General features: G+C 44.9%; 1 protein-coding gene and 1 long non-coding RNA gene across 8 annotated transcripts in view; one reads left to right on the top strand and one right to left on the bottom strand.

Annotated features, from left to right (window-relative positions):
* Positions 1-16,195, bottom strand: part of LOC119972821 — a 43,561-nt gene extending 27,366 nt beyond the window's left edge. Inside the window, exon 1 of the long non-coding RNA XR_005462158.1 lies at positions 16,021-16,195. This is a non-coding gene — a long non-coding RNA (uncharacterized LOC119972821). The remainder of the gene's footprint in view (positions 1-16,020) is intronic.
* The window catches only part of LOC119972820 (zinc finger protein 236-like), a 168,518-nt gene that overhangs the window by 127,366 nt on the left and 16,455 nt on the right, over positions 1-24,697 (top strand). For all 7 annotated transcript variants that reach the window (XR_005462157.1, XM_038810265.1, XM_038810266.1 and 4 more), the window contains 5 exons: positions 942-1,090; positions 3,726-3,966; positions 10,039-10,218; positions 19,816-19,986; positions 20,999-21,192. Coding sequence is in view for 6 of the 7 variants with exons in the window: in XM_038810265.1 (XP_038666193.1) it covers positions 942-1,090; positions 3,726-3,966; positions 10,039-10,218; positions 19,816-19,986; positions 20,999-21,192 (935 nt within the window). In the remaining variant the exon portion in view is untranslated. The remainder of the gene's footprint in view (positions 1-941; positions 1,091-3,725; positions 3,967-10,038; positions 10,219-19,815; positions 19,987-20,998; positions 21,193-24,697) is intronic.

Below are 24,697 nucleotides of genomic sequence, written 5' to 3'. Positions count from 1 at the left end.
TATAATGAACAGATAGAAAACCCGTATCTGTGATTCTGTAAAAGCAGCTTATTCAGCGTAATTTATTTCGGAGTACAAATTCAAAAGCTTCAACTAAACATCGCAAAAAATTCCATTGAGTTTCAAACATTATGCTGCCCCTTTGGCAAAGTTAAGCTTTTGATTTATGTGTAGATATGTTGGCAGGTGCCAATTGCATACTTGCATTTATGTCTATACCTTAGATGGCCCAGAAGTGATGATTATGTTTTAATTGTGCTGAGTTATGACTGAACAGACTCTAATGCTTCAAACATTTTAAGATGCATTGGGCCTGACCTATTTTTTGGGAGGTGAGGGTGGGAAGCATGTAGCTTGTTTTGATGATACTGATGAAGCATCAAGAGTCAAAGATTTTTCATCTGCTGCTGGTGACACAACGTCCCTCAGGATAGTTCTGTTGGGGAATGCTTAAAGTCAATAATTGTATTCCATTAAATCGTATCTATTTTGAAGCTGACTTCAATGTACAATATGTCTGTTCATTTCATTTAAGCTTTATGATTTGCTTATGATCACATTAAACTTTTGGCCATTGACAATTTCATATTTTGAACATGTGCAACTAGCTCTTAGTGACATGTGTGCATTGATACCTAAATCCTTTGGCTTCTCCACAAATTTTAGTCTCTCACCGTTAAAATGCAAACACTCTGATTTGTTTTTCTTGGATCCAATAAAGGCCATTAATTTCAGTTAAACTTTATGCACTATTACTGCTTGCATTAATACTTTTAATCTTTGACCAAAATAATTTCACATGTATTCATTGAGCACCAAATCTGGAGTGTGCAATATCTGTCAATTGCAGCCAACATTTGATCAGATTTTAATGTATTCATTACAGTCTGTACCACTTTCCTCACTTAATAACCTGTTTCTGTCCTTGGATTTATTGGCAGCTGGGGGTGATTTGACATTGTCACTGACCGATGCCAGCTTCGCCACTCTCGAGGGAATACAGCTACAGCTTGCTTCAGCTAACCTGGTTGGGCAGAACGTCCAGATCTCCGGCATTGATCCCAGCAATATAAACAACATCACGCTACAGGTATCGAGTGTGTCATCAGTGTTACTATGATGAACATCAATGCCATTGTTTTTTAAAAATCATTACAGGGTTGCCATTAATGTGAGTTTAACCAACAGCACAGTCAGGTTCCATTACTATGAAGTGTTTGGCCCTCCACCATCAGTGTAATCTCTACCTCCAACAAGGCCAGCCGATCCTCATGGTCCAGCACCGACTCTTCCATTTTTTTGGAGAGACACACACTATGTCCCTCCAGCCTCTCCTCCAGACTCTCGATGGCTGCCCAAATCAGCCAGGTCCTTTGAGACCTCCTGCCTTTGCTGCCGGAACCTGGCCGTCAAAATCTCCACCAACTGTTCCGTGGACCACTGAGCAGACAATGACGCCACAAAGCTCTCCGCCATCTTTCATTCTATCGCACTTCACGAAAGCTCCTGGTCTGACTGTTGCCCCTTTACAGATGCACTCCTTGTTTGATAGGGCTGAGACATGCCCACCTGAAGGAGAATCCTTAGCACGGTCTGTTCCTGTACTTTGTACCCGTGGACAGGTAGTAAGGACCAAACAATTCAAGCAGGAGCCACCAAATGTGTGACCACTCACTCCATGGCCGCCACCGGCAGTCTGACGGAGTCGGTTTGAAGGAGTGTCCTAAAGGAGAAATGGGGAGGTTTACGGAGGGAATTTTGGTGCTTATTGCTTAGACAACTTGAAGGCATGGCCGCCATTGGTGAAACAATTAGAATCAGAGATGCACAAGAGGCCAGAATTAGGTGAGTGCAAATATCCTGGAAGGTTGTGGTGTTGGCGGAGATTGGAGAAAAAGGGAGAGGCAAGGCTCTGGAAGGACTTGAAACCAAGGATGAGTGTTTTGAAATTGAGACATTGCTTGACCAAAACCTATTGTAGGTCAGTGAACACCGTTGGTGGGTGAACAGGAGTTAACATGAGTAAGGACATGGGCAGCAGAGTTTTGGATGACCTAAAGTTAATAAAGGATAGAAAGGCACAGGGTGGAGGGAGTTTTACAGATTATAATATAAACATTGTGTACATCTGAGTGTGGAGGAGAAATAAAGATATTTCGCTCATCGAACTACTGATTTGATAATGTACAGTTATATTTTTAACTTGCTCGGCTGTATACCTGGCTATAATATGTCACCAAGTACTCTCGCTCACTTATGCCCTTAATCAGTGCTATTTGTGTGAACAAATCCATGCCTACAAAACTGGCCATGCCCCAGACTCTCTGTTGTGAGTAACTTCTAATCGCACTTGTTTGAGGGGGTCTTTCCACATTTGGGTCAGATCTTCCGCCGCAGCAGGGAAGGAAGTAATTTTTCTGGTCTTATAATTGGAATTTCTTTGCATTTAATGCAAAATTATTATCCCTGCTGTGATTGGTTTGTTTAAAAGTATTATTATGGCAAAATCTATGTCTGATTCAAACTTGTAACATGAGCCCCAATTACAAGTTCTTAAACATGCTGAACCTGATAGTTTCAACAAATTTAACCTCCTCAGAAAATGCAGCGGGGGATCTAAAGGCACTGGCAAGACCAGCTCCTCTGAGATCGTGGCGCCATTTTTAAAGGGTGCCCAGATCTCAAAGTGAGGTTCCCTCACCCCCGACCCACGGACATTACGCACCCCCGCCCCCGCGGACATGGGCAACACCCTTGACCCCGGAAGAGTAACTTGCTCCCCATCACAAAAAGTCCGCTTGACCCCCCCCCTCCCCCACAACCACCCAGGCATGAGGGTGACACGGTACCACACCCATCCACCCTCGTAGCCGTTGGAGCATCCCCCCCCCCCCTCAAGTGAGCATACCGCTCTATGGAGTCGTTGAGCTCTCCCCATCATACAGGCCCCCCACCTTTCACCCCCTCCCCCCTTTCATGGGCATGCTCCCCCTCAGATCCCATCTCCTGAATGTGCCCCAGGCACCCTGGAAGTGTCGACCTGGCATCACTGCCAGTGTGCCAGGTCGGTACTTCCTGGGTGCCACAACCAGCCCGATCCCTGACCACCCGAGGTTTCCAGTAGCCTCTGAGCCTCCCGACGTGGCCATCACATCTGGCCTCCGTTTCTGGAGACCAGTACTAATTTGCGCTGACGTGAGATCTGATTGGTGCAGCCGGTGAATACCGGGAACTGGGTCACAAAATGGGCTGCGCATATTTAAATTTGCCTAATGACTCACTTAAATATGCTTATCTTGATCAGACCCAGCAAAGACATGATCCAGATCCACTAGAGCATAGTGGTCAGGTGCATTGTGCGCGACTCACCACCTGGCGTGAAACCGGTTTTTGGCCTCTCCCTCTATACACCCGGCGTAATGGGATCGGTACCGGGCGCAACACGGTGGGAAAAATGCACCCAAAGATACATTAGCCACTGCAAACAGACATGATGGGCCAAATGGGCTCTGTAAGAAACTGGTTATGGTCAGATTTCTCCTGTGCATTTTATTGGATTTTCAATTTTTCGGTTGAGTAAACGTTAAAGACTCTGGCATTAATAAATCAATTGAAAATGTCTATCAACTGGTTATTAGTAATATGATTGAGAAAACTGACTCTTTGATTAACTTGCATCTGCTTAGTATTCAGCTGAATGTTTGTTTTTTTTTCCCTCCCTGCAGATTGATTCGAGCATTTTGCAGCAGACATTGCAACAGGGTAACGTGCTCACCCAACAAATGCCAACTGACCCGAACCTAGCTCAGCAAGCCGGGGCTCTCCAAGCAACAGATAACACAGTACCCGCAAACGTGGTCATCCAGCCACTCACCAGCCTGCCAATGCAACCAACCGTAACATCGCCAACTGCCATGGCAATGGCAAATCTGACCGAACAAGAGACTGTGCTGACCAGCAGTTCTGGTGAGGACCGTTGATCTCTTCCATGTTTTAACGCATGCCTTAAGTTTTTGAGTCCTTATTTTCCCTTTTTCCACATACTGCTGCCAGATGGCATAAGAGTACGTTTTCCAAATAAGGGTTTTCTTTTTCAACACCGCACGCTTGATGTACTTTTTAATGGCACAGCACTTGATGAGTATATGAAATTTGTGGAGAATCCTGAACTTCAGACGAGGAAATTATAGTAATGTGTCTATGAAGTTTGTCAACTGTGTCATGCGTTTAGTTGAAACTTAGGTTTCCGGACTAGTTTAGCATTTGGGTTGTAGTGTGCCTCTTTCGGACCAACCAGTCAAACCTGAAGGATATTAGTGGTCATTTTTAAACTTTTGTATTTCAGATTCAGGACCAAATGTATCATGAGGCATTTAAAATTGAGTTCTTGGACTAAACGTAAGAAAATACATATGCCCTGCGACAGAGTGGGGTGTGTTGGGAAGCAGCTGGGAGAGACAGTGCTGTCATAAACCATAGGTGTACCGTGTCATTTTTCAGTGGCATTTCAACATGATATATCCTTGAAACATCATTTTGGATAATTATTAATACATAAAAGAATTGTTGATTTCAGTTTATCCTGATTTTCATTCGAAAACATGGACAGACTTCTAAATCCTGTCTGATTTTCTGAATTCATAACTTTTGGATCTTAGAGATTTTTCGCTGCCCGAAGCCTCCTTCGATCACTCCACTGTCGATAGTTTAACCTTCATCCTAGGAAATGTCTGCATGCTAGTCGTCTCCTTGAATAGTGAGCGACATTAAAGTCATCTGAGACCCTTTTCCACTTGCCCCTCTTTGTGTTTCATCTTGACGACTTTCAGCTTTGGCAGAGAGACCTCTGCCGTCCATAGAGACAACATCTGACAGTGCAGAAGGAGGCCATTCGGCCCATAGAGTCTACACCGGCCCCTGAAAGAGTACCCCACTTAAGCCGACGCCTCCACCTTAACCCGTAAGCCAGCAACCCCATCTAGCTTTTGGACACTGCGGGGTAATTTAGTGTAACCAATCCACCTAACCCGCACATATTTGGACTTGTGGGAGGAAACCGGAGAACTGGGAGAAACCCACACAGACACGGGGAGAACGTGCAAACTCCGTACAGACAGTGACCCAAGCTGGGAATCGAGCCTGGGGTCCCTGGTGCTGTGAAGCAACAGTGCTAACCACTGTGCTACCGTGTCGCCCAATAATCTGTAGCCTTTTTGATCCTGTTCCTTTCTCAATTCATCTGAACAATCAAATTCCTAATGAGAAGAACTATTACCAAATCTGCAAAATACATCACTGCCTTTGTGCTGCAGCTTTAACATTGCCATGAAACAGAGTGCATTTTGCTGCATTGCTGAGTTTCCAGTATAAATTTGGAGTCTGGGCATGCTTTGACTTCAGATGGAGGCAATGTGAGAGTTCCTCGCTAAGGAAATCTCACTGCTCGAGCATTGTCTTGCCAATCCTCTTGAATTATCCTAGAGTCATCAAGATTTATTCCCCTGCTGCAAGTAAACCAAGGGAAGAAGTCAGAGGAGCTCTAATATGTATTTTCTTTCATTTTCTACAAGGACTTTTATTAGTTATAAAAGTATTGGAAATGGGGCAAAAGGCTGCTTTGGCCACAGTGGTTTGAGGCAAGGGGTCATATAATGCAATCCCTGGGACTACGTCCAACCAGAATTGGCAACCATACTTTCATAAATGGTGCAGTCAATGCAGCTCCTTTGCAGCGTCAAACTAGGTTTTAATGCGATGTTCAAGGAAGAGGCCGGTTGACTGGGGATTTTTAAGTACTTACCTTGAAGTTGAACTGAATGTTTAGAGAGGATGTATGCTTCTGCTTGTGCCCAGCTAAGTATTTTTAATTTTTACCAGCTAGACGTTTATTGTCAGGAGAGTTTGCAATTTGACCCAGGAAGCAAGCAAGCTTCTGTAGACATCAGTCACAGATCAGCAACTTTTTCAATCATTGTACAGTTATTTTCTATGAAGACTAAATGGCAGTGTGTTTCAGAATGAGGTATAGAAGTAAAGTTGTAGTTTTGTATTGCGCAGGAAGGTGCACTGGATTTTCAAGCTTTTTAATATTAACTTACCCTGCAAGCAACAAGCTACCATACCTCGTTCATATGGGGAGGGAAGGTGGCCAGAATTGAAAAGGTGCTACTACAGAGAGGAAGGCAGGCAGGGGGTTTGGGTCTTCCGAACCTGATATTATTTTTTTTTTTTTAAATAATTTTTATTGAAAGAGTTTTTCCATACAGACATTTACCCCTACTAATTTTAAATTATTTACAACACAATCCCTCTAGGCAAATATCCCTCCCTCGCCCGCCCTCTCGCGCGCACCAATCCCCCCCCCCCCCCCCCCCCCCCCCAAGCAACAACTTAACAAACAAGGCAGCCTACAGTTTCAGACATGAGCAGCGAGCAGACTTGCCCGCGTTACAGTCGTGCAAGTCCCCCCACGACCATTGCTGCCCCCCCCCCCCCCCCCCCCCCCCGGGTTGCTGCTGCCACGACCCCGTACGCCTATCTCTGATCTAAAAAGTCAAGGAAAGGTTGCCACCGCCTGGAGAATCCCTGTACCGACCCTCTCAGGGCAAATTTGATCCTTTCTAGCTGAATATAGCTAGCCATATCGTTAATCCAAGTTTCAACGCTTGGAGGCCTCGCGTCCTTCCATTGAATTAATATCCTTCGTCGAGCCACTAGGGACGCAAAGGCCAGTATTCCGGCCTCCCTAGCCTCCTGTACCCCCGGTTCTACCCCGACCCCAAAGATCGCAAGCCCCCATCCTGGTTTGACCCTGGACCCCACCACCTTCGACACCGTCCTTGCCGCCCCCTTCCAGAACCCGAACCTGATATTATTATTGGGCGGCGAATATGAAGAAGGTATGGAGCTGGGTCAAATGGGTTGACTCCCAATGGGTCAGAATAGAGGAGAGTTTGGGTAGGGGGTCGGGATTGAAGGCGCTAGCGACAGCGCCGCTCCCGATGGCCCCGGGGAGATACTCTGAGTCCGGTAGCAATAGCTTCGTTGAGAATTTGGAGGCAGTTTCGACAGCACTTCGGGTTGGGGGCAGGGTCAAGGGAAATGCCAATTCGGGGGAACCATGGATTTGAGCCAGGGAAGTGGGATGGAAATTTTCAGAGATGGGAGGAGAAAGGAATTAGGACACTAAAAGATTTGTTTCTTGGGGGTCGTTTTGCAGGATTGAAGGAACTGGGACCGAAGTATGGGCTGGAGCAGGGGGAAATATTTAGATACATGCAGGTTCGAGACTTTGCCAGAAAGGAGATACAGAGCTTCCCAGTAGAGCCGGCTTTCACATTGCTAGAGGAGGTGCTGACGACAGGAGGACTGGAGAAGGTGGTAGTATCGGCGGTTTGCAGGGCTATTTTGGAGGAGGAGAAGGCGCCGCTAGAAGGGATCAAGGCGAAGTGGGAGGAAGAGTTGGGAGAGGGTATGGAGAAGGGGTTCTGGTGTGAGGTGCTCCGGAGGGTGAACGCCTCCACCTCGTGTGCGAGGTTGGGGCTGATACAGCTGAAGATGGTGTACAGAGCGCACCTTACAAGGGCGAGGATGAGCCGGCTCTTTGAGGGGGTAGAAGATGTGTGTGAACGTTGCGTGGTGGGACCCGCAAACCACGTTCATATGTTTTAGTCCTGTCCAAAACTGGAGGATAACTGGAAGGAGGTGTTTAGGGTAATCTCTAAAGTGGTGCACGTGAAACTGGACCCGGGCCCTCGGGAGACCATATTCGGGGTGTTGGACCAGCCGGTGTTGGAAACCAGGCACGGAGGCAGATGTTGTAGCCTTTGCGTTGTTGATCGCCCAAAGGCGGATCCTGTTGGGGTGGAGATCAACCTCTCCACCCTGTGCCCTGGGATGGCCGGGGGACCTGCTGGAATTCCTAACGCTTGAAAAGGTCAAATTTGAACTGAGGGGAAGGGTGGAGGGGTTCTACAATTCATGGGCGTTATTCATTATGCACTTTTGAGAATTGGATCACATCGAATTCTAGGGGATTTGGGGGCTGGGAGGGTTGGGGGGGCTGTATGTGTTAATGGTGACTATGGGTGATTCCTGATTCCTTTTTGTCATTTGTTTATGTTAACATGCGGGCCAATGTCTGGGGTTTGGTGGGATGATGGGATTGTTGTTATTGATATGAGGATTGACATTACATTCATTACTGATTATTGTTTATTGTTGGGTGTAAATTTGGGAGAAAATGTGAAAAAGGAGGAGAATAAAAAATATTTTTTTTTAAAAAAAAAAACAACAAGCTACCAACACACCTCGAAGATAGCCATCGGGGGTTGTCTGAGATTAGCTACAAGTGACCAGACAGTCCATTGCTTGCTTCGATTCCACTCAATGAATATTCAATGGAATGATGCGGAGACTGGGGTCTCGTGGTGCAAGGCAAATACAGATCAGGTGTGATCTCGAGGGTGGCAGCGGAATAGACTGATGAGCCTGCCACTCTTATTATGAGATCAGGCGTATGCCCACGTTCTACCCCTCATAATACTCTTCACAGCGAGTATTTGAATGGTGTTCCGATCTTCAGCAGCATGGATCCTCATGCTGGAAGGACGGTTCAACACCGAGCAAATCCCCTTCAAGTCTCTTGCAACAGTTGACTGTAAATTTAAATGCTGATTTCAGAAAGAACCCTCACGGCAGATCTGAGCTGGAATTAAATCCATTTTGTAAAAGTTAAAGGACAAGATGGGTGTTCATTACCCCTGACTGAGCCAGTTGTACTTCGGATGATTTTGTTTCTGTGCTTATCCAGGTGAATTCTGAGCGGAAAGGAATGATGCATCTTTTCACTTTAGCTATCAAGCACAGCCAGGTCAGGTTCAGGTGCAAGGGCTGATTTTTATATGACCTGGTGGGGAGCCTCGCTTGCTGGGGGTGCATATTGGACATACAGGTACATTATATAACACCTACCATCACCCCACCTCCCCTCCCTCCAACCACCACCAAAAACAATAACAATGATTTTCCACCTGTTAAACAAATAGATGGAAAATTGTGCAGTGCATGTATCTGAATTCCAGTATATATTCCCAGTGAGCAATGCTTTATTGTGGGCACACAAATTTGTATGAGCTCATCTTTTGCCTCAGTGTCATGTCTGATTCAAAAGGTTGTGGGTTCAATCCCATAAGGGACTTGAGCATATGATCCACTCTAACACTTTAGTGTAGTACTGAGGGGGGTGCTGCGCCGTAGGAGGTGCAGCCATTTTGATGAGTTGTTAAGGCGTGTTCCTGTCTGCTTGCCCAGGTTGGGGGTGTGTGGGGAGAATATCTCTTGGCGCTATTTAAAGATGAGCAGAGGGGTGCTGCCAGTGTCCTGACCAACATTTGTCCCTCAAACAGTATTTAAACAGATTAGCTGGTCACTTTTCTCATTGCCGTTAGTGGGACCTTGCTGTTTTCAAAATGGCTGCCACATCATTGCAGCAATGTAATTGCACATAAAAAGATGCCTCCATTGTTTGCGAGACACTTCAGAGCATCTGGGATGTGAAAGGAACTACGTCATTGCTAATTTCTTTCTTATACCATAACCCTAACATTAGAAGAATCTTACACAACACTGTGTTGGTGAAAATGTACCATATTTCTTACTTAAACTTAGTTAAGGCAGTTAATGCTGAATTATGGTTGCCTTCATGTTTCAATTCAGACCCATGAGGAATTATCATGCGATTAATGTAAATTCCATTTTACAGCCTACAAAGAGAATAAGCTGTCAGTTCATCAGTATTAGCAGAATCATACATGCCCTTCATTCTGAATAAATAAGTTCATCATTTTTTCGGATAACATTTGTATCTTGTCCTTTTAGCTTATCTTTTTGTCTCTTGAAATTTAAGGAAGGGTTAAGCATTTTACGGAAATTCAGCATTAATCAATAACAACTCGTCTGTTACTGATGGAAGCAATTTGTCTATGTCGAATGCTGCATACCAAGATTTTTTTTTTCTCTTTTCTTTTCATATCTTAGGCTCACAGGATGTCTCTCAGGCCATGACTCCTCCGGGGCTTGCTTCAAATTCCAGTAGTAAACAGGAAATGACACTGACAATTAATAATTCTAATCTCAGCCAGGTACTAGCGCAGGCTACCAATGCCACGTGTGCCAGTCCAACAGGAACACCACAAGAGATCTCACTTACAATATCAGGTTTGTATTAACTGTGAAGGCACTTGTCGCAAACCAGATGGTTGTTTGCTCGGTAGCAACTTTTACCAACATTGTAATGTATATGCAGAAGTCCGTAACTATTGCCGTGCTGCTCCATCGGCATTTTTATTCGATATTTTGAGTCAATGTGTATATCAAACATTTAAAAAGTGGACCAGTTTAGCAAATAAGTAGAAACTATGGCAAAAATCTAATTTGTATGAAGTATTTATTAATAGAGCCATTGAGTACAAGAGTAAGGAGGTCACATTGAACTTGTGTAAGACACTAGTCAGGCCTCATTTGGAGTACTGGGTCCAATTCTGGGTGACATACTTGAGAGAGGATGAGCAGGCATTGGAGAGAGTTCAGAGGAGATTCACGAGAATGATTCCAGGGATGAAGAACTGGAGCTATGGGGATAGGTTGGGACTGTTTTTCTTGGAAAAAAGAAGGCTGAGAGGAGACTTGATGGAAAGTATTCAAAACCCTGAGGGATGTGGACAGGGTAAATAGTGAGTCACTGTCCCCATTCAAGAGAGCATCAAGAGCTGAGGGGTACAGATTCAGAAGAATGGGCAAAAGGAGTAGAAGTGATGCGAGGAAAACATTCCCCACCGAGAGGGAGGTTGAAGTCTGGCACGAACTTCCTGAGAGGGTGGTGGAGGCAGATTCAACCATGTATTCAAAAGGGAACTGGATTGCAATCTGAAAAGAAAGAATGTGCAAGGTTACGGAGAAAGGCAGGAGAGTGGGGAGTGGGGCAAGTAGAATGCTGTTTCAGAGAGCCAGTGCAGACTCGATGGTCTGAATGGCCTCCTGCACTGTAAATATATTCTTTGGAATGATAGAATCGTAAAGCAGAGACAACTAGATCAGATCACACTGACTGCTGTGTATCTGATATAAAGGATATAGAGGCACTGGAGAAGGAGCAAAAGGATTTACAAGCATGATACCAGAACTGAGAAGTTATAACCATCGGGAAAGTCTGAAGAGGCTTCAGTCTCTTCTCTCTTTTCAAAAGAAAGAGGCTGAAAGAAAGAAAGGTGACTGAATTGGGATCTTAAAACGATGAAAGAGTTTAATAGCGTACCTATGGAACAGATGCTTCCACTTATGGGGAAGACTAAAACTCGGGACCAAAAAATATATGATCGTCTTCAATTCAATAGGAAATTCAGAAAACCCTCTTTACCCAAATAGTAAAGTGTAGAACTCCGGAATAGAAAGATATCCTGATGGGATGAGATGAATTAAGCTGGGAGGAAGCTCGTGTGGAGCTTAAACACCGGCTTGGATCAGCTTTGGCAAATGACATATTCTTTACTGTACGTTGTACATAATGTCATTCTGTGCAAACCTACCAAAATAGGGTAAATATGGATTAATAGCTAGCTGGTGAATTTCACCGAGTACATCAGATGATATGAATTCAGTTTAGCTGCCTCTGTATATCCAAAACTCGCTCAAACATGTATTATTAATGTTGTTTTTCTCACTATTGTGTGGCAGCTGTGCTGTGCTAGGTACAGACAATGCAACATTAGTGAAACCCTGTGTGCAGTGGCAGTGTGCCAGGTCTGGATTAGTAACCCGGGATGAGATTCTTAAACTTTACTCAATTGCTTTTGGGGGTTCGGGAGAAGATTCAGCAAATTTATTTTTGTGAGCAAACAATTCTCAACTGTTTTGGGAGATTGGGTGACAAGGCAGAAAGTACTATATGTGACCTCATTTAAAAGGAGCAGATTTAATAGGGGAGCTTTTCCGAGATCTGTGCGAAATTCTGCAATTCGGCATACATGTCTTTAAAGGAACTCGCCTGAAATACCTTTAATTTAAACTTAATGGAGTAAAATTAGTCATACATAAAAACAAACATAGAAAATAGAAGCAGGAGGAGCCCGTTCGACCCTTCCAGCCTGCTCCACCATTCATTGTGATCATGGCTGATCATCAAGTTCAATAACCTGATCCTGCCTTCCCCCTTGATCCCTTTAACGCCAGGAGCTTTATCGAATTCCTACTTGAAATTACACAATGTTTTCACCTCAACTACTTTTTGTGGCAGTGAATTCCACAGATTCACCACACTCTGGGTGAAGAAATTTTGTTTGCCTCAGTCCTAAACGGTTTACCCTTTATCCTCAAACTATGACCCCTAGTTCTGGACTCCCCCACCATCGGGAACATTCTTTCTGAATCTACCCTTTCTAATCCTGTTAGAATTTCATAAGTTTCTATGTGATCCCCTCTCACTCTTCTAAACTCCAATGAATATAATCCTAACTGATCTAATCCCTCCTCATATGACTGTCCAGCCATCCCAGGAATCAGCCTGGTAAACCTTCACTGCATTCCCTCCATAGTAAGAACATCCTTCCTCAGATAAGGACACCAGAACTGCACACAATACTCCAGGTGTGGCCTCACCAATGCCCCATTCAATTGTAGTCAAACTCCCCATTCCTATTCCTGTCGCTTTGATGGCCAACATACGATTTGCCTTCTTTACTGCCTGCTGTACCTGCATGCTCACTGGGACACCAAGGTCTCACTGATTATCCATCTCTCTCAATTTACACCCATTCAAATAATAATCTGCCTTCCTATTTTTGCTACCTAAACAAACCTCCCATTTATCCACATTATGCTGCATCTGCCATGCACATGCCCACTCAGCTTGTCCAAATCCAGCTGAAGCATCTCTGTATCCTCGTTACAGTTCACCCTCCCACCAAACTTTGTTTCATCTGCAAATTTGGAAATACTACATTTGGGGCCCTGGCACAGACCCCTGCGGTATCCCACTAGTCATTGCCTGCCAATCGTAAAAATATCCAATCATTCCAACTTTTTGCTTCCTGTCTGCTAACCAGTTTTCTATCCATCTCAAGACGCTAACCGCAATCCCATGCACTTTAACTTTACATAGTAATCTGCTACATGAGACCCTTCTGAAAGTCTAAATATACCACATCCACCGGGTCTCCTTGGTCAACTCTACTAGTTACATCTTCAAAGAATTCAAGTAGATTTGGCAAGCATGATTTCCCTTTCATAAAAATACATGCTGACTTTGTCTGATTATACCACTGCTTTCCAAATGCTGTGCTATGAAATCCTTGATAATGGACTCAAGCAACTTCCCCACTACCAACATTAGGCTCACTGGTCTATAGTTCCCTGTTTTCTCTCAACCCCACTATTCAAAAAAGGAGGTAATGTTAGCTACCCTCCAATCTGTAGGAACCATTCGAGAGTCTGAAGAATTTTGGAAAATGATCGCCAATGGATCTACAATTCCTGAAGTACTCTGGGATGAAGATTATCAGGCCCTGGAGATTTATCCGCCTTCAATTTCCCAAAAACCATTTATCTACTCATACTAATTTCCTACAGCTCCTCACGTGTTTCTCAGAACATCCGGTACATTATTCATGTCTTCCCTTGGGAAGATCGAGGCAAATTGCAAATTTAGTTCCTCATCCATTTCTTTGTTCCCTGTTATGAATTCCCCCTTTTCTAACAGTAAGGGACCTACATTAGTTTTGATCAATCTATTTCTCTTTACATACCTATAGAAACTATTACAGTGAGTTTTTATGTTCCCCGCTAGCTTACTTTCATATTATATTTTCCCCTTCTTAATCAATCCCTTGGTCTGTCTTTGCTGAATTTTAAACTGTTTTCAATCCTCGGGTCTATTGCTTTCTCTTGCTAATTTGTATGCCTTTTCTTTAAATCTAATACAACTCTAATTTCCCTTGTAAGCCATGGTTTGGGCACAGGTCATTTTTTATTCTTGTGTCAAATAGAATTAAACAACTTTTGGAGTTCACCCATTCATTCCTTGAATGCCTGCCATTGCCTGTCCTTCCTTTCAGTAATGTTTCCTAGTCCATCATAGCCAACTCATGCCTCATCCCATCATAATTACCTATATTGAGATTCAAGACCCTAGTCTTAGAATCAACTACCTCACTACCCACCCTTATAAATAATTATATCATATAATGGTCACTCATTCCCAAGGGTTCTCTCACAACCAGGTTACCAATGAATCCTTTCACATTGCACAACACCCAGCCCAGATGGCCTGTTTCCTTGTTGGTTCCTCAATGTATTGGTCCAGAAAACCATCCTTTACACACTCTAGAAATTCCTCCACTATTGTACTGTGACTAATTTGATCCACCTAATCTATGTGTAGATTAAAATCACCCATAATCATCCTTTATCACATGCATCTCTGTTTTCTTGTCTAATGAGGTTCCCAACATTACCACTGCAGTTTGGTGGTCTGTACACCATTCCTATGAATGTTTTTTTTCACCTATGGTGTTTCTTAACTGAACCCATGCAGATTCCACATCATCTGTGCTAATATCTTTCCTCAATATTGTATCAATATTTTCTTTAATCAACAATTCAACTCCAACACCATTTCCTTTCTGCCTGTCCATCCTAAAAACTGAATAGCCTTCCATGTTTTGTTCCCACCCTTGGTCACCTTGGAGCCATGTCTCCGTAATCCTAACTATATCATACTCACTTACATCTATCTATGCAATTAATTCATCCATTTTATTTTGAGTGCTCCAAACATTCAGGTACAACGCCGCCGCCAAAGACATCAGTCCTGGTCCTGCCCAGGTGTATCCCGTCTAGTTTGTACAGGTCCCACCTCCCCCAGAACGGGTCCCAATGCACCAGGAAACTGAAACCTACCCCCTCTCACCATCTCTTCAGCAATGTATTCATCTGATATGTCCTGCATTTCTACTCCGACTAGCACATGGCACTGGCAGTAATCCTGAGTTCATTACCTTTTGAGCTTCGACTTCTCAATTTTCTTTCTAACTCCCTATGTTCTGCTTTCAGGACCTCATCCCTTTTATTATCAAAGTCGTTTGTACCGATGTGTGCCACGACTACTGCCTGTTGACCCCCCCGCCCTCCAGAATGTCCTTTAACTGCTTTGAGACACCCTTTCCCTTGCACTAGGGAGGCAACTCACCATCCTGGAGTCTCATTTGCGGTCACAGAAATATCTACCTATTCCCCTTGCAATCGAATCCCCAATAATTATTGCATTCCCACACTTTTTATCCCTCCCCTCTGCAGCAGATCCAACTGTGGTGCAACAAGTTTGGCTGTTGCTTCTTTCCCCTGGGAGGTCATTCCTTTCAAAAGTATCCAAAGCGGTATATCTGTTTTGCAGGGGAATGGCCACAGGAGATCCCTGCCCTGCTTACCTAGCTCTTTTGCTCAGCCTGGTGGTCACTCATTCTCTTCCTGCCTGTGGAGTCTGAGCCTGTGATGTGACCACCTCTTTATATGGGCTATTCATGACACTCTCTGCCTCACAGATGCTCCACAGTGTTCCCAGTTGCCGCTCCAGCTCTGAAACTCTGGCTTTCAGGAGCTGCAGCTGGATACACTTCCTGCACACGTGGTGGTCCTGGGAACAGGAAACTTTCCTGATCTCCCACATGGAGCAAGAAGAGCAGACCACGGCTTGGATCTTCGCTGACATGTCTTACCCTTTAAATTATATTAATCTTTTTAACATCAAATAATATTAACTAGTATGTGCTAACATTAACTAGGGCCCTTTTTTTCTGCTCCTTGTTATTATAGAATATCTAAATGTACTCGCCCAATCAGCTCTTTTGATTTTCCGCTTCCCCTTTCAGATTCACTTCTCCTTTATCCTCCAAGCTTGGTTCCCTATTATCTTTCTCAGTTATTTACGTTTAAGCTATTTAGACACAGTCCCAGATATCAGATACTCACCAACAAATCTGCTTACCGCTTTCCTGTGACGTCACTGTAGATGTATTTCTTCAAACCCAGCGTGATGCTCGAGGAGCAACTAGGCCCAGATCTCGCGTTCCCTTTATCCTAGGCTCACAGTAGAGTGTCCCTCGCAGGTCCGGTGCTCTCTGTCCTGAAAGTCAGATTCCTTTACAGTCGAGTACTAAAATCTGCAACATCTTGCAATGTCCAGACGAACATCATTGCAAACTACTTTATAACACAATCAAGTTTACAATTTTACTGCACCCAGTGCACTTAGTAGCACTTAGAAAAGGTGTCAAGATTAACTAATATACAAACTGGAAAACTGGGTTTATAGCTGTGATTTGAAACTCAACACCATCACACCTAGCGCCTTACAATGCATGACGTATGTGCAGGATACTGTGAAGGCATGCCCGTTTTGTATGCTACATCAAATGGAATGTTTTTGATACATAAATTGCGTTGGCATATGAATGCAGCACAGTGGAACTGTTTTTAGTGAGATTTTGTTTCCCATGACAAAATGTCATTGGTCCGTCACGTGCTGATTGCTGGCAGAGAAAGAAGCAAGTACAAATTCGGCTGTAGTAAATGATTTGAGTCAAAGTTAATGCTTTTGTGCTGTTGGATTATGGACAGCTTCATTGAGGTGTTCCTTGATTTATCGGTAGCATGTCAAACGTAAAACTGACTTGCATGTGTTTTGGAAGAATAATAATTCTGGTCTTGATGATCTCCTGTAGGTGGTCCATAACTTGTGCAAAATTACACGGCTGGTTGCTGATTCCTTTAGAATAATTTTTAACTGGGAACACTGCTTTTCATCCAGAATGTGCAATGTTAAAAGAATAAAGCTTGCATTTTCATTCTGTGGGTAGTAACTTTATTGTCATAATTTATTTAGTTACAAAGCAAATGAATTGGATAATTTGGAATCTTTTCACTACCTTTTGTGTTCACTTGAAGAGTGTAATTGCACTACTGTTCACTTCAAGTTCTTGGGGTTACTCATTGACTTTCAAGTGCGGCTTTTAACCTGGTACTTTCATATTTAATGTACATGCAAACACCAATGTTAACTTAGCTCTGCACTTGCCAGCTTCCTCAAACTTCCACAACTTTAACAGTGAGATGTGAGACCCGATTTGCCAAGCATTGTCAAACTGGGGTTGACCTATTTCATTGTGCAGCTTTTTGCAGCGAACGAGGTAGGCCACCATGACCAATGAGACAGAAATATCCCCTAATTTGAATGTGCTACTGGTACATGAAAAGTTTGGCCTGCAACACACTTGGCTGGGAAAGCTTTGATGGTAGCTTCTGTGTCATAAAAAGGAGCAAACTGATCTTTAGCGACCTCAGACGTGTCCAAGGCGAGTTGATAAGAGAAACTGGTTTTATTTACGAAGTAATGGTGTGTACAACACTCTTCAGATCCCACCAGGGTTGGAGGTGTGAGCTCCAAACCTGGCCGACGTCCCCCTCAGAGGGGGAGCTCATACTCAATGATGGTCACAGGGAGGCTGATTGCTTCTGCCCATGGGTCTTGTGCGGGTTATAACATGGCCACAAAAGGAAGCTGGGACTCCTGTTTCAGCCAATGCTCCTGCTTGGAGCTCGAAACCATCCTCCAGTTATTGCACAAGGGCAAGGTGCATAGAGGGCAATCATCCACTGTCCTTTTTTCAGATCAGTGTAGTCACTAACATGATGTCTGATTGTTTGCTGGCATCAAGAACGAGCTGAAGGTGTGCATTCTTTGCTTTTGTTAATGCATTTCATATGGGGCTTAGAAAACAGGACTGCAAATAAAGTTGGAACTTGACACCCTCGAGTATTATTTAAAGCACTGTATGCAAGAATTCCCCCTTTCCGCGCACTTCCATTGTGGCAAAGCTGCACGGCATACTTTTCTTGCAAGTGATCAGATGCTTGGGCTTCCAGCCCGACTTTCTCTGCTGCTGGGGGGGGGTTTAGTTGGGACCATCAATCATGGATGGTTCCAATAATGCAGTTCCCATAAACTGCTACACGCTGAAAACATTATGGCTGCTTTATTGGTAATAGCCACTGGCATAATTAATGAACAATTGCAAGTTCCTTCTGTTCATGTAGCCCTCATGTCCTTGCCGCCATATATGCTATCTGTGACGACTCGTGCCTTGTCCATCGGATGCTTCCTTTCCGAAAGGAAAGGAAAGGAAGTGCTGCATCTTGTAAGTGTAAGGTTCATCATTACTGTGGCATTGGGACTGAGGACCTCGGATGAGGTTCAAACCTACATTGGGCACCTCTACCATGCAAAGTAACACATTAGGGTTTTGATGAGACTGGGGTCCCTGGGATGGTTTGAAAGGATCTGGTGATATGGAAGTTTTGTGATATAGGAAGCTGCACTTGTACAGAAGGAACTCCCCTCTTCCCCAGGCTGTATCCTGTCAGATTGTGCCATGTTAACTAAATAATTAATGGTTGATGTGCAGCAATAAGTTGCTGTAAAATGTTTTAATGAAATTTGATTGCAATGGATTAATGTGATTTTCTTTTGCTTTAATGATAATTATTTTGTTTGTTTTGTATTCACTGATCTATGATAGAATACCAGAGAGCTGTCAAAATCTGTTCTGCATAAAATAAGAAATTTTCACAACTAATGCAATTGGGGAACATTTTGTTTAAATGTAAATGGAAATTATGGTGAAAGCCTTTTCTTTTAATATTCCCAAGTGAAAATTTGTCATTATTTTTCTCTGATTCATAAACTTAAGGTAAGACTGTTCTATAAATATGCTGTTATTTTATTAAGTGACCAATATATGGCACAATAATATGAGAGTAAAAGGCAACAGCCCTTCATTGCTAACAGGAGAGATCATTAAGCAACATTAACAAATAGTGAAGCAATTTGATATACCTGATTAATTCTGCAATTGAAAATAAATTGTTAACTTTAGTCTGTTTCCCCAGCTATATTACACAGCTGTCTCTCCAGATAAGCACAGGTGGGAGAAAAAATAGATTGATAACACTGATAGGATGAGACAAAGAGGAGTTGGAGGAGGCTTGTGTGGAACATGAATACTAATGTAAACCTGTGGCCTGAATGGTCTGTTTCTGTGTAGATATAAGCAACAAAAACCAAAAACCACTGATATGTAATTCTGGTGTGGAGATGCTGGCATTGGATTGGGGTGGGCACAGTAAGAAGTATGACAGCACCAGCTTAAAGTCCAACAGGTAAATTTGGAATCACTAGCTTTCGGAGCGCAGCTCCTTCATCGGGTGAGTGATGAAGGAGCTACGCTCTGAAAGCTAGTGATTCCAGATAAACCTGTTAGACTTTATCTTAATGTAATTCTGGAGAAGAGAGTCCGTAACCTGTGAATAGTTGCATGTATTTGGCCTTGAATTTGTTTGGTGGTGGGCAGAGATCACCTGGGCATGATGTTTGTTGAAAGTACACAGGGTCTTCAAGATTGTTTCTGATTTGTGAATATCAACGGTGAACTTCAACATAAAACTTCACCCTGTATCATATCCAAGTCAATACTGCAATGTGCTTGTAATGGGCATGGATAAACCAACCAAGGCATTGTTGGAATGCAACCTGCAAAAAACTTATTTTGTAAAGTCGGTAGTGTTTCCTTTTGATGTACATTAGTTGCAGTGCAATTATAGAAGAAAAATGTGATTTATTGAAATTTGGGGAAATATGATATCTTGAATGTTTTGTTGCGTGGATTTTGTTTTAAAACTTCTCGCCCTTTCTTTCTCTCTCCTGATCAGGTCAGGATATCATTCAGCAGCATGACACTACTGGTAATGGTGAAATGAATGGAGAGATCCAATTGGAAACATCGGTGAATAATCATCCTAGTACTGCCACATTGACCATCAACAATGACCAGCTCCTGAATCAGGGAACCACTCTACACACAGCTAGTGCCAACATACCAGGTACAGTAGGAGATGAACAGGGGAGAGGCGACTGTGTTTAAGCAATCCTTTCATCTACAATGTACATTTTATGCTTTATGCACAGTCATTTTGTTTTTAAATCCGAGGAGATATGTGCATATTGTTATTGGGTGCTTAAATTGTGCACAGAGCTTGTATCAGAGATATACCAATCTTCGCCATAGAGCCCCTACAGTGCAAAACAAGGCCATTTGGCCCATCGGGTCTGCACTGGCCTTTGGAAAGAAAACCCTGCCTAACCTTTTAGATACTTAACACTTAAGGAGCAGTTTAGCATGGCCAATCCATTAAACCTGCACACCTTTGGACTGTGGGAGGAAACCGGAGCACCCGGAGGAAACCCACGCAGGCCCAGGGAGACAGTGCAAACTCCACACAGACAGTCACCCGAGGCCGGAATTGAATCCGGATCCCTGGTGCTGTGAGGCAGCAGTGCTAACCAGTGCCACCCTGCCACCCTCACATCTCTGAGCAAAGTGCACTTTGTAAACCAAAGTAATTTCAATTAAAGGAACCCCAGCTTTTGCTGTCAGCGGGGAATTTTACTTTATTTGCCATTATTCCGATGAATAACTGGCAGACTATAGCACCACTATTCTTAGTAAACCATCACACAAAACCTGGTCCGTGATTGTGGATTCTTGTTTTGCAGCCAAAAGCAATTTCAAAAGCATTAATGCAGAATTAGCACACTGTTACAAGTATGGCCATTGAGCAAAACCTGTGGTCACTATCTGATTAACTTCAAGTATTTATCCTCCAAGGATTACTGGTTGGAACAAACTACCACCGGCAAAATTCTGTTTGATCAACATTTTCTGGCTTTGATTATACCTCTTAAACCAGATCTCCTTTAAGATAAAGGGAGTGTGAATGTCATGCACTGGAAAAGGAATGAATGAATGAAGAATAAAAGTAGATTCTCAGCATATGTTCTTAGTTCCACTGAGATACTGAAATTGATTCAGCATTGGTTTTACATCCCTTACAGAGCTGAGTTCGTCTGTAAGCAGTTTGGCATCTTCCCTCACTACATCCCTTTCCCAAGCTACTGTCTCTACCCAGGACCTGGAGATGTCACCTGCTAATGTCGGTGGGGAAGGCAGTGTTACTCTGACTCTGACTGACACACAGAGCATGCTATCTGGTAGTCTAGACACAGTCACACTCAACATTGCTGCTCAGGTAAGGATGAACCAACAGGGCACCTCCAAACAGTAAAGCATTCATTACTGAACATTTTATATAGTTGTCATTTAACAGTACAAAAAATATATTTGTATTTACAACGGACTTTATGGGATATGGCCTCCCTTGCGCCATGTGTGGCTATATGGAGTTCACCAGCAGCGAATGTCGGCACCGTCTCGATAGATGTAGCAAGTGCGTTTTCATTGTGATATTCCTGGCAAAACAGCATATGGCCAAAGCTGAATGACTCAGGGTCACATAGACGAGCAAATTAACTTCTCAAATTAAAAGATGAAGGTGTGTGTAGGGTGGATTTAGGTTGGGGGGTGGGGGGAGTGGTCATTCTCATTTCAATGGCAACCTTCATCTGTGTAGAAGGCTAGCCAACTCTGTCTTGCAACAACAACTTGTACTTCTATATTTTTTTTTAATAAACAATTTTATTGAGGTAGTTTTTGGCTTTGTAAACAGCTACAGACATCAACAGAAAGAAAGCAAAAAAGGCGAAAATGTGCAAACATCCATGCACATTCAATACTTCAATCGTAACATACTGCACAAGCCCGCTCCTCTCCCACCGGTACTACCTGCCAATTTATCCCTCCTACTCTACTCTACTCTACCCCCACCCCCACCCACTGCTGACGCTCACTCTCCCGCAAAGAAGTCAATAAATGGTTGCCACCTCCAGGCGAACCCCTGTACAGATCCCCTCAAGGCGAACTTAATTTTTTTCCATACCCAGGAAACTCAACATGTCTGCAAGCCACAACTCAGTCTTCGGGGGCTTTGAGTCCCTCCACGCCAATAGTATTCGTCGCCGGGCTATCAGGGAAGCAAAGGCCAAAACATTAGCCTCTTTCTCCCCCTGGACTCCTGGGTCTTCCGAAACCCCAAACATTACCACCCCTGGACCCATCGCCACCCTTGTTTTTAGCACCCGGGACATGATGCCTGCAAATCCCTCCCAGTACCCCCTAAGCTTAGGGCATGCCCAAAACATGTGAACGTGGTTCGCTGGTCCTCCCGCGCACCTAGCGCATTTGTCCTCTATCTCAAAGAATTTGCTCATCCGAGCCACTGTCATGTGGGCCCGGTGAATGACCTTAAATTGAATCAGGCCGAGCCTGGCACATGTTGCGGTCGAATTTACCCTACTCAGGGCCTCTTCCCACAACCCGTCCTCCATTTCCCTGCCTAGCTCCTCCTCCCATTTAAGTTTCAGTTCCTCCGTCTGGGACCCTTCCTCCCTCATGAGCACCTTATAAATATCAGAGACTCCACCCTCCCCTTCTTCCCCCATAGAGACTATTCTGTCTTGGATCCCCATTGGCGGGAGGCGTGGGGAAGATGGAACCTGTCTACGGACAAGGTCCCGCAACTGTAGGTACCTAAAATCATTTCCCCTTACCAGACCAAATTTCTCCTCCAAGCTCCTCAAACTCGCAAAGCTCCCTTCCAGGAACATATCGCCCACCCTCCCCACCCCCGCCCGCCGCCATGCCCGAAACCCCCCATCCATACTCCCGGGGGCAAACCGATGGTTGTCGCAGATTGGCGCCCAAACCGACGCCCCCATCTCCCCTACATGCCTCCTTCACTGGCCCCATACCCGCAGGGTCGCCACCACTACCGGGCTGGTGGAGTACCTGGCCGGCGGCAGCGGTAGAGGAGCCGTGACCAGGGCTGCCAGGCTGGAGCCCCTGCACGAAGCCGCCTCCACCCGCTCCCAGATAGACCCCGTACCCACCATCCACTTCCTTATCATAGCGATGTTGGCCGCCCAGTAATAATTAATCAGACTCGGCAAAGCCAGCCCTCCCTCGCTGCGGTTCCTCTCCAGCATCGCCTTCTTCACCCGCGGAGACTTTCCCACCCAGACAAAGCTCATGATCATCCTATTAACTCTTTTGAAGAAGGACTGTGGGATAAAGATCGGGTGCACTGAAAAACAAACAGAAATCTAAGGAGGATTGTCATCTTTACAGTCTGCACCCTCCCTGACAGCGGGAGTGCATCCCATCTCCGAAACTCTCCCTTCATTTGCTCCACCACCCTGGCCAAATTTAACTTGTGCAGCCGCCCCAGTCTCGCGCCACCTGGATTCCCAAGTACCGGAAATTTTCCTCAACCAGCCTAAACGGTAGCCCTCTCAATCTGTTCTCCTGCCCCTTGCCTGTACCACAAACATTTCACTCTTGGCCATATTTAATTTGTATCCTGAAAACTGGCCGAACTTCCTCAACATTCCCAGTATACTTTCCATCCCGGCCACTGGGTCTGACACGTACAGGAGCAGGTCGTCTGCATAAAGAGAGACCCTATGTTATACCCCTTCCATCCCTCTGCGGCTGTCAGCGCAATCGCCAGCGGCTCTATGGCCAGTGCAAACAGCAGCGGGGAGAGCAGGCAGCCCTGTCTGGTCCCTCGGTACGGCCTAAAGTACTCCGACACCTCTCTGTTAGTCCTGACGCTGGCCTTTGGGGCCTGATATAATAATTTGATCCAATTCACCAGTCCCTCCCCGAACCCAAACCGTCCGAGCATCTCCCATAGATAGTCCCACTCCACCCGGTCAAAGACCTTCTTGGCGTCCATCGCCACCACTACCTCTACCTCCCTGCCTGCCGGGGGCATCATTATCACATTAAGTAATCTTCTCAGGTTGGCCGCCTGCTGCCTACCTTTCACGAACTCAGTTTGGTCCTCCCCAATCACCTCCGGTACCCAATCCTCCATTCTAACCGGCAGTACCTTTGCCAGGAGCTTGGCGTCAACATTAATCAGGGAGATTGGCCTGTAGGACCCGCACGCCTCCGGGTCTTTACCCCGCTTCAATATCAGTGATATAGTGGCTTGCGACATTGTCGGCGGCAGGGTCCCTCTGTCCATTGCCTCATTGAAAACCCTCGCCAAGACCTGGCCCACCAGCTCAGAGAACTTCCTATAGAACTCTACTGGGTATCCATCCGGCCCCGGGGCTTTCCCCGACTGCATGGCCTTTAGGCCCCCCAATACCTCCTCCACTCTAATCGTGGCCCCCAGCTCATCCACTCGCCCCCCCCCCCCCCCCCCCCCCCACCTACTGTTGGGAATGTTAACCCATCCAGAAACCTTTTCATCTCCTCCGGTTGTTCCGGCGGCTCCGAAGCTTGCGATAGAAGTCCCGGAATACCTTATTCAATCCTGCCGGGTCCTCCACTTTGCGCCCCTCCCCATCCATCGCTCTACTTATTTCCCTGGCCGCCTCCCTCTTCCTGACTTGTTGCGCTAACAGTCTGCTAGCCTTTTCCCCATGCTCGTACACCACGCCCCTCGCCTTCCTAAGCTGGTCCATGGCCCTACTCGTGGATAGTGCCCCCAGTTCCGCCTGTAGTCTCTGCCTCTCCCTGAGTAAAACCTCCCCCGGGGACTCCAGGTGCTCTTCATCTATCTGACCCATTTCCCTGACCAATCTATCCATCTCTGCCCTGTCTGCCTTAGCTCTGTGGGCCCCAAT

Source organism: Scyliorhinus canicula, chromosome 10 (genome assembly GCF_902713615.1).
Source record: "Scyliorhinus canicula chromosome 10, sScyCan1.1, whole genome shotgun sequence".
Classification (NCBI taxonomy): domain Eukaryota; kingdom Metazoa; phylum Chordata; class Chondrichthyes; order Carcharhiniformes; family Scyliorhinidae; genus Scyliorhinus; species Scyliorhinus canicula.
Note: the sequence above shows the minus strand (reverse complement) of the source record. Positions and strands in the feature narration are given on the sequence as shown.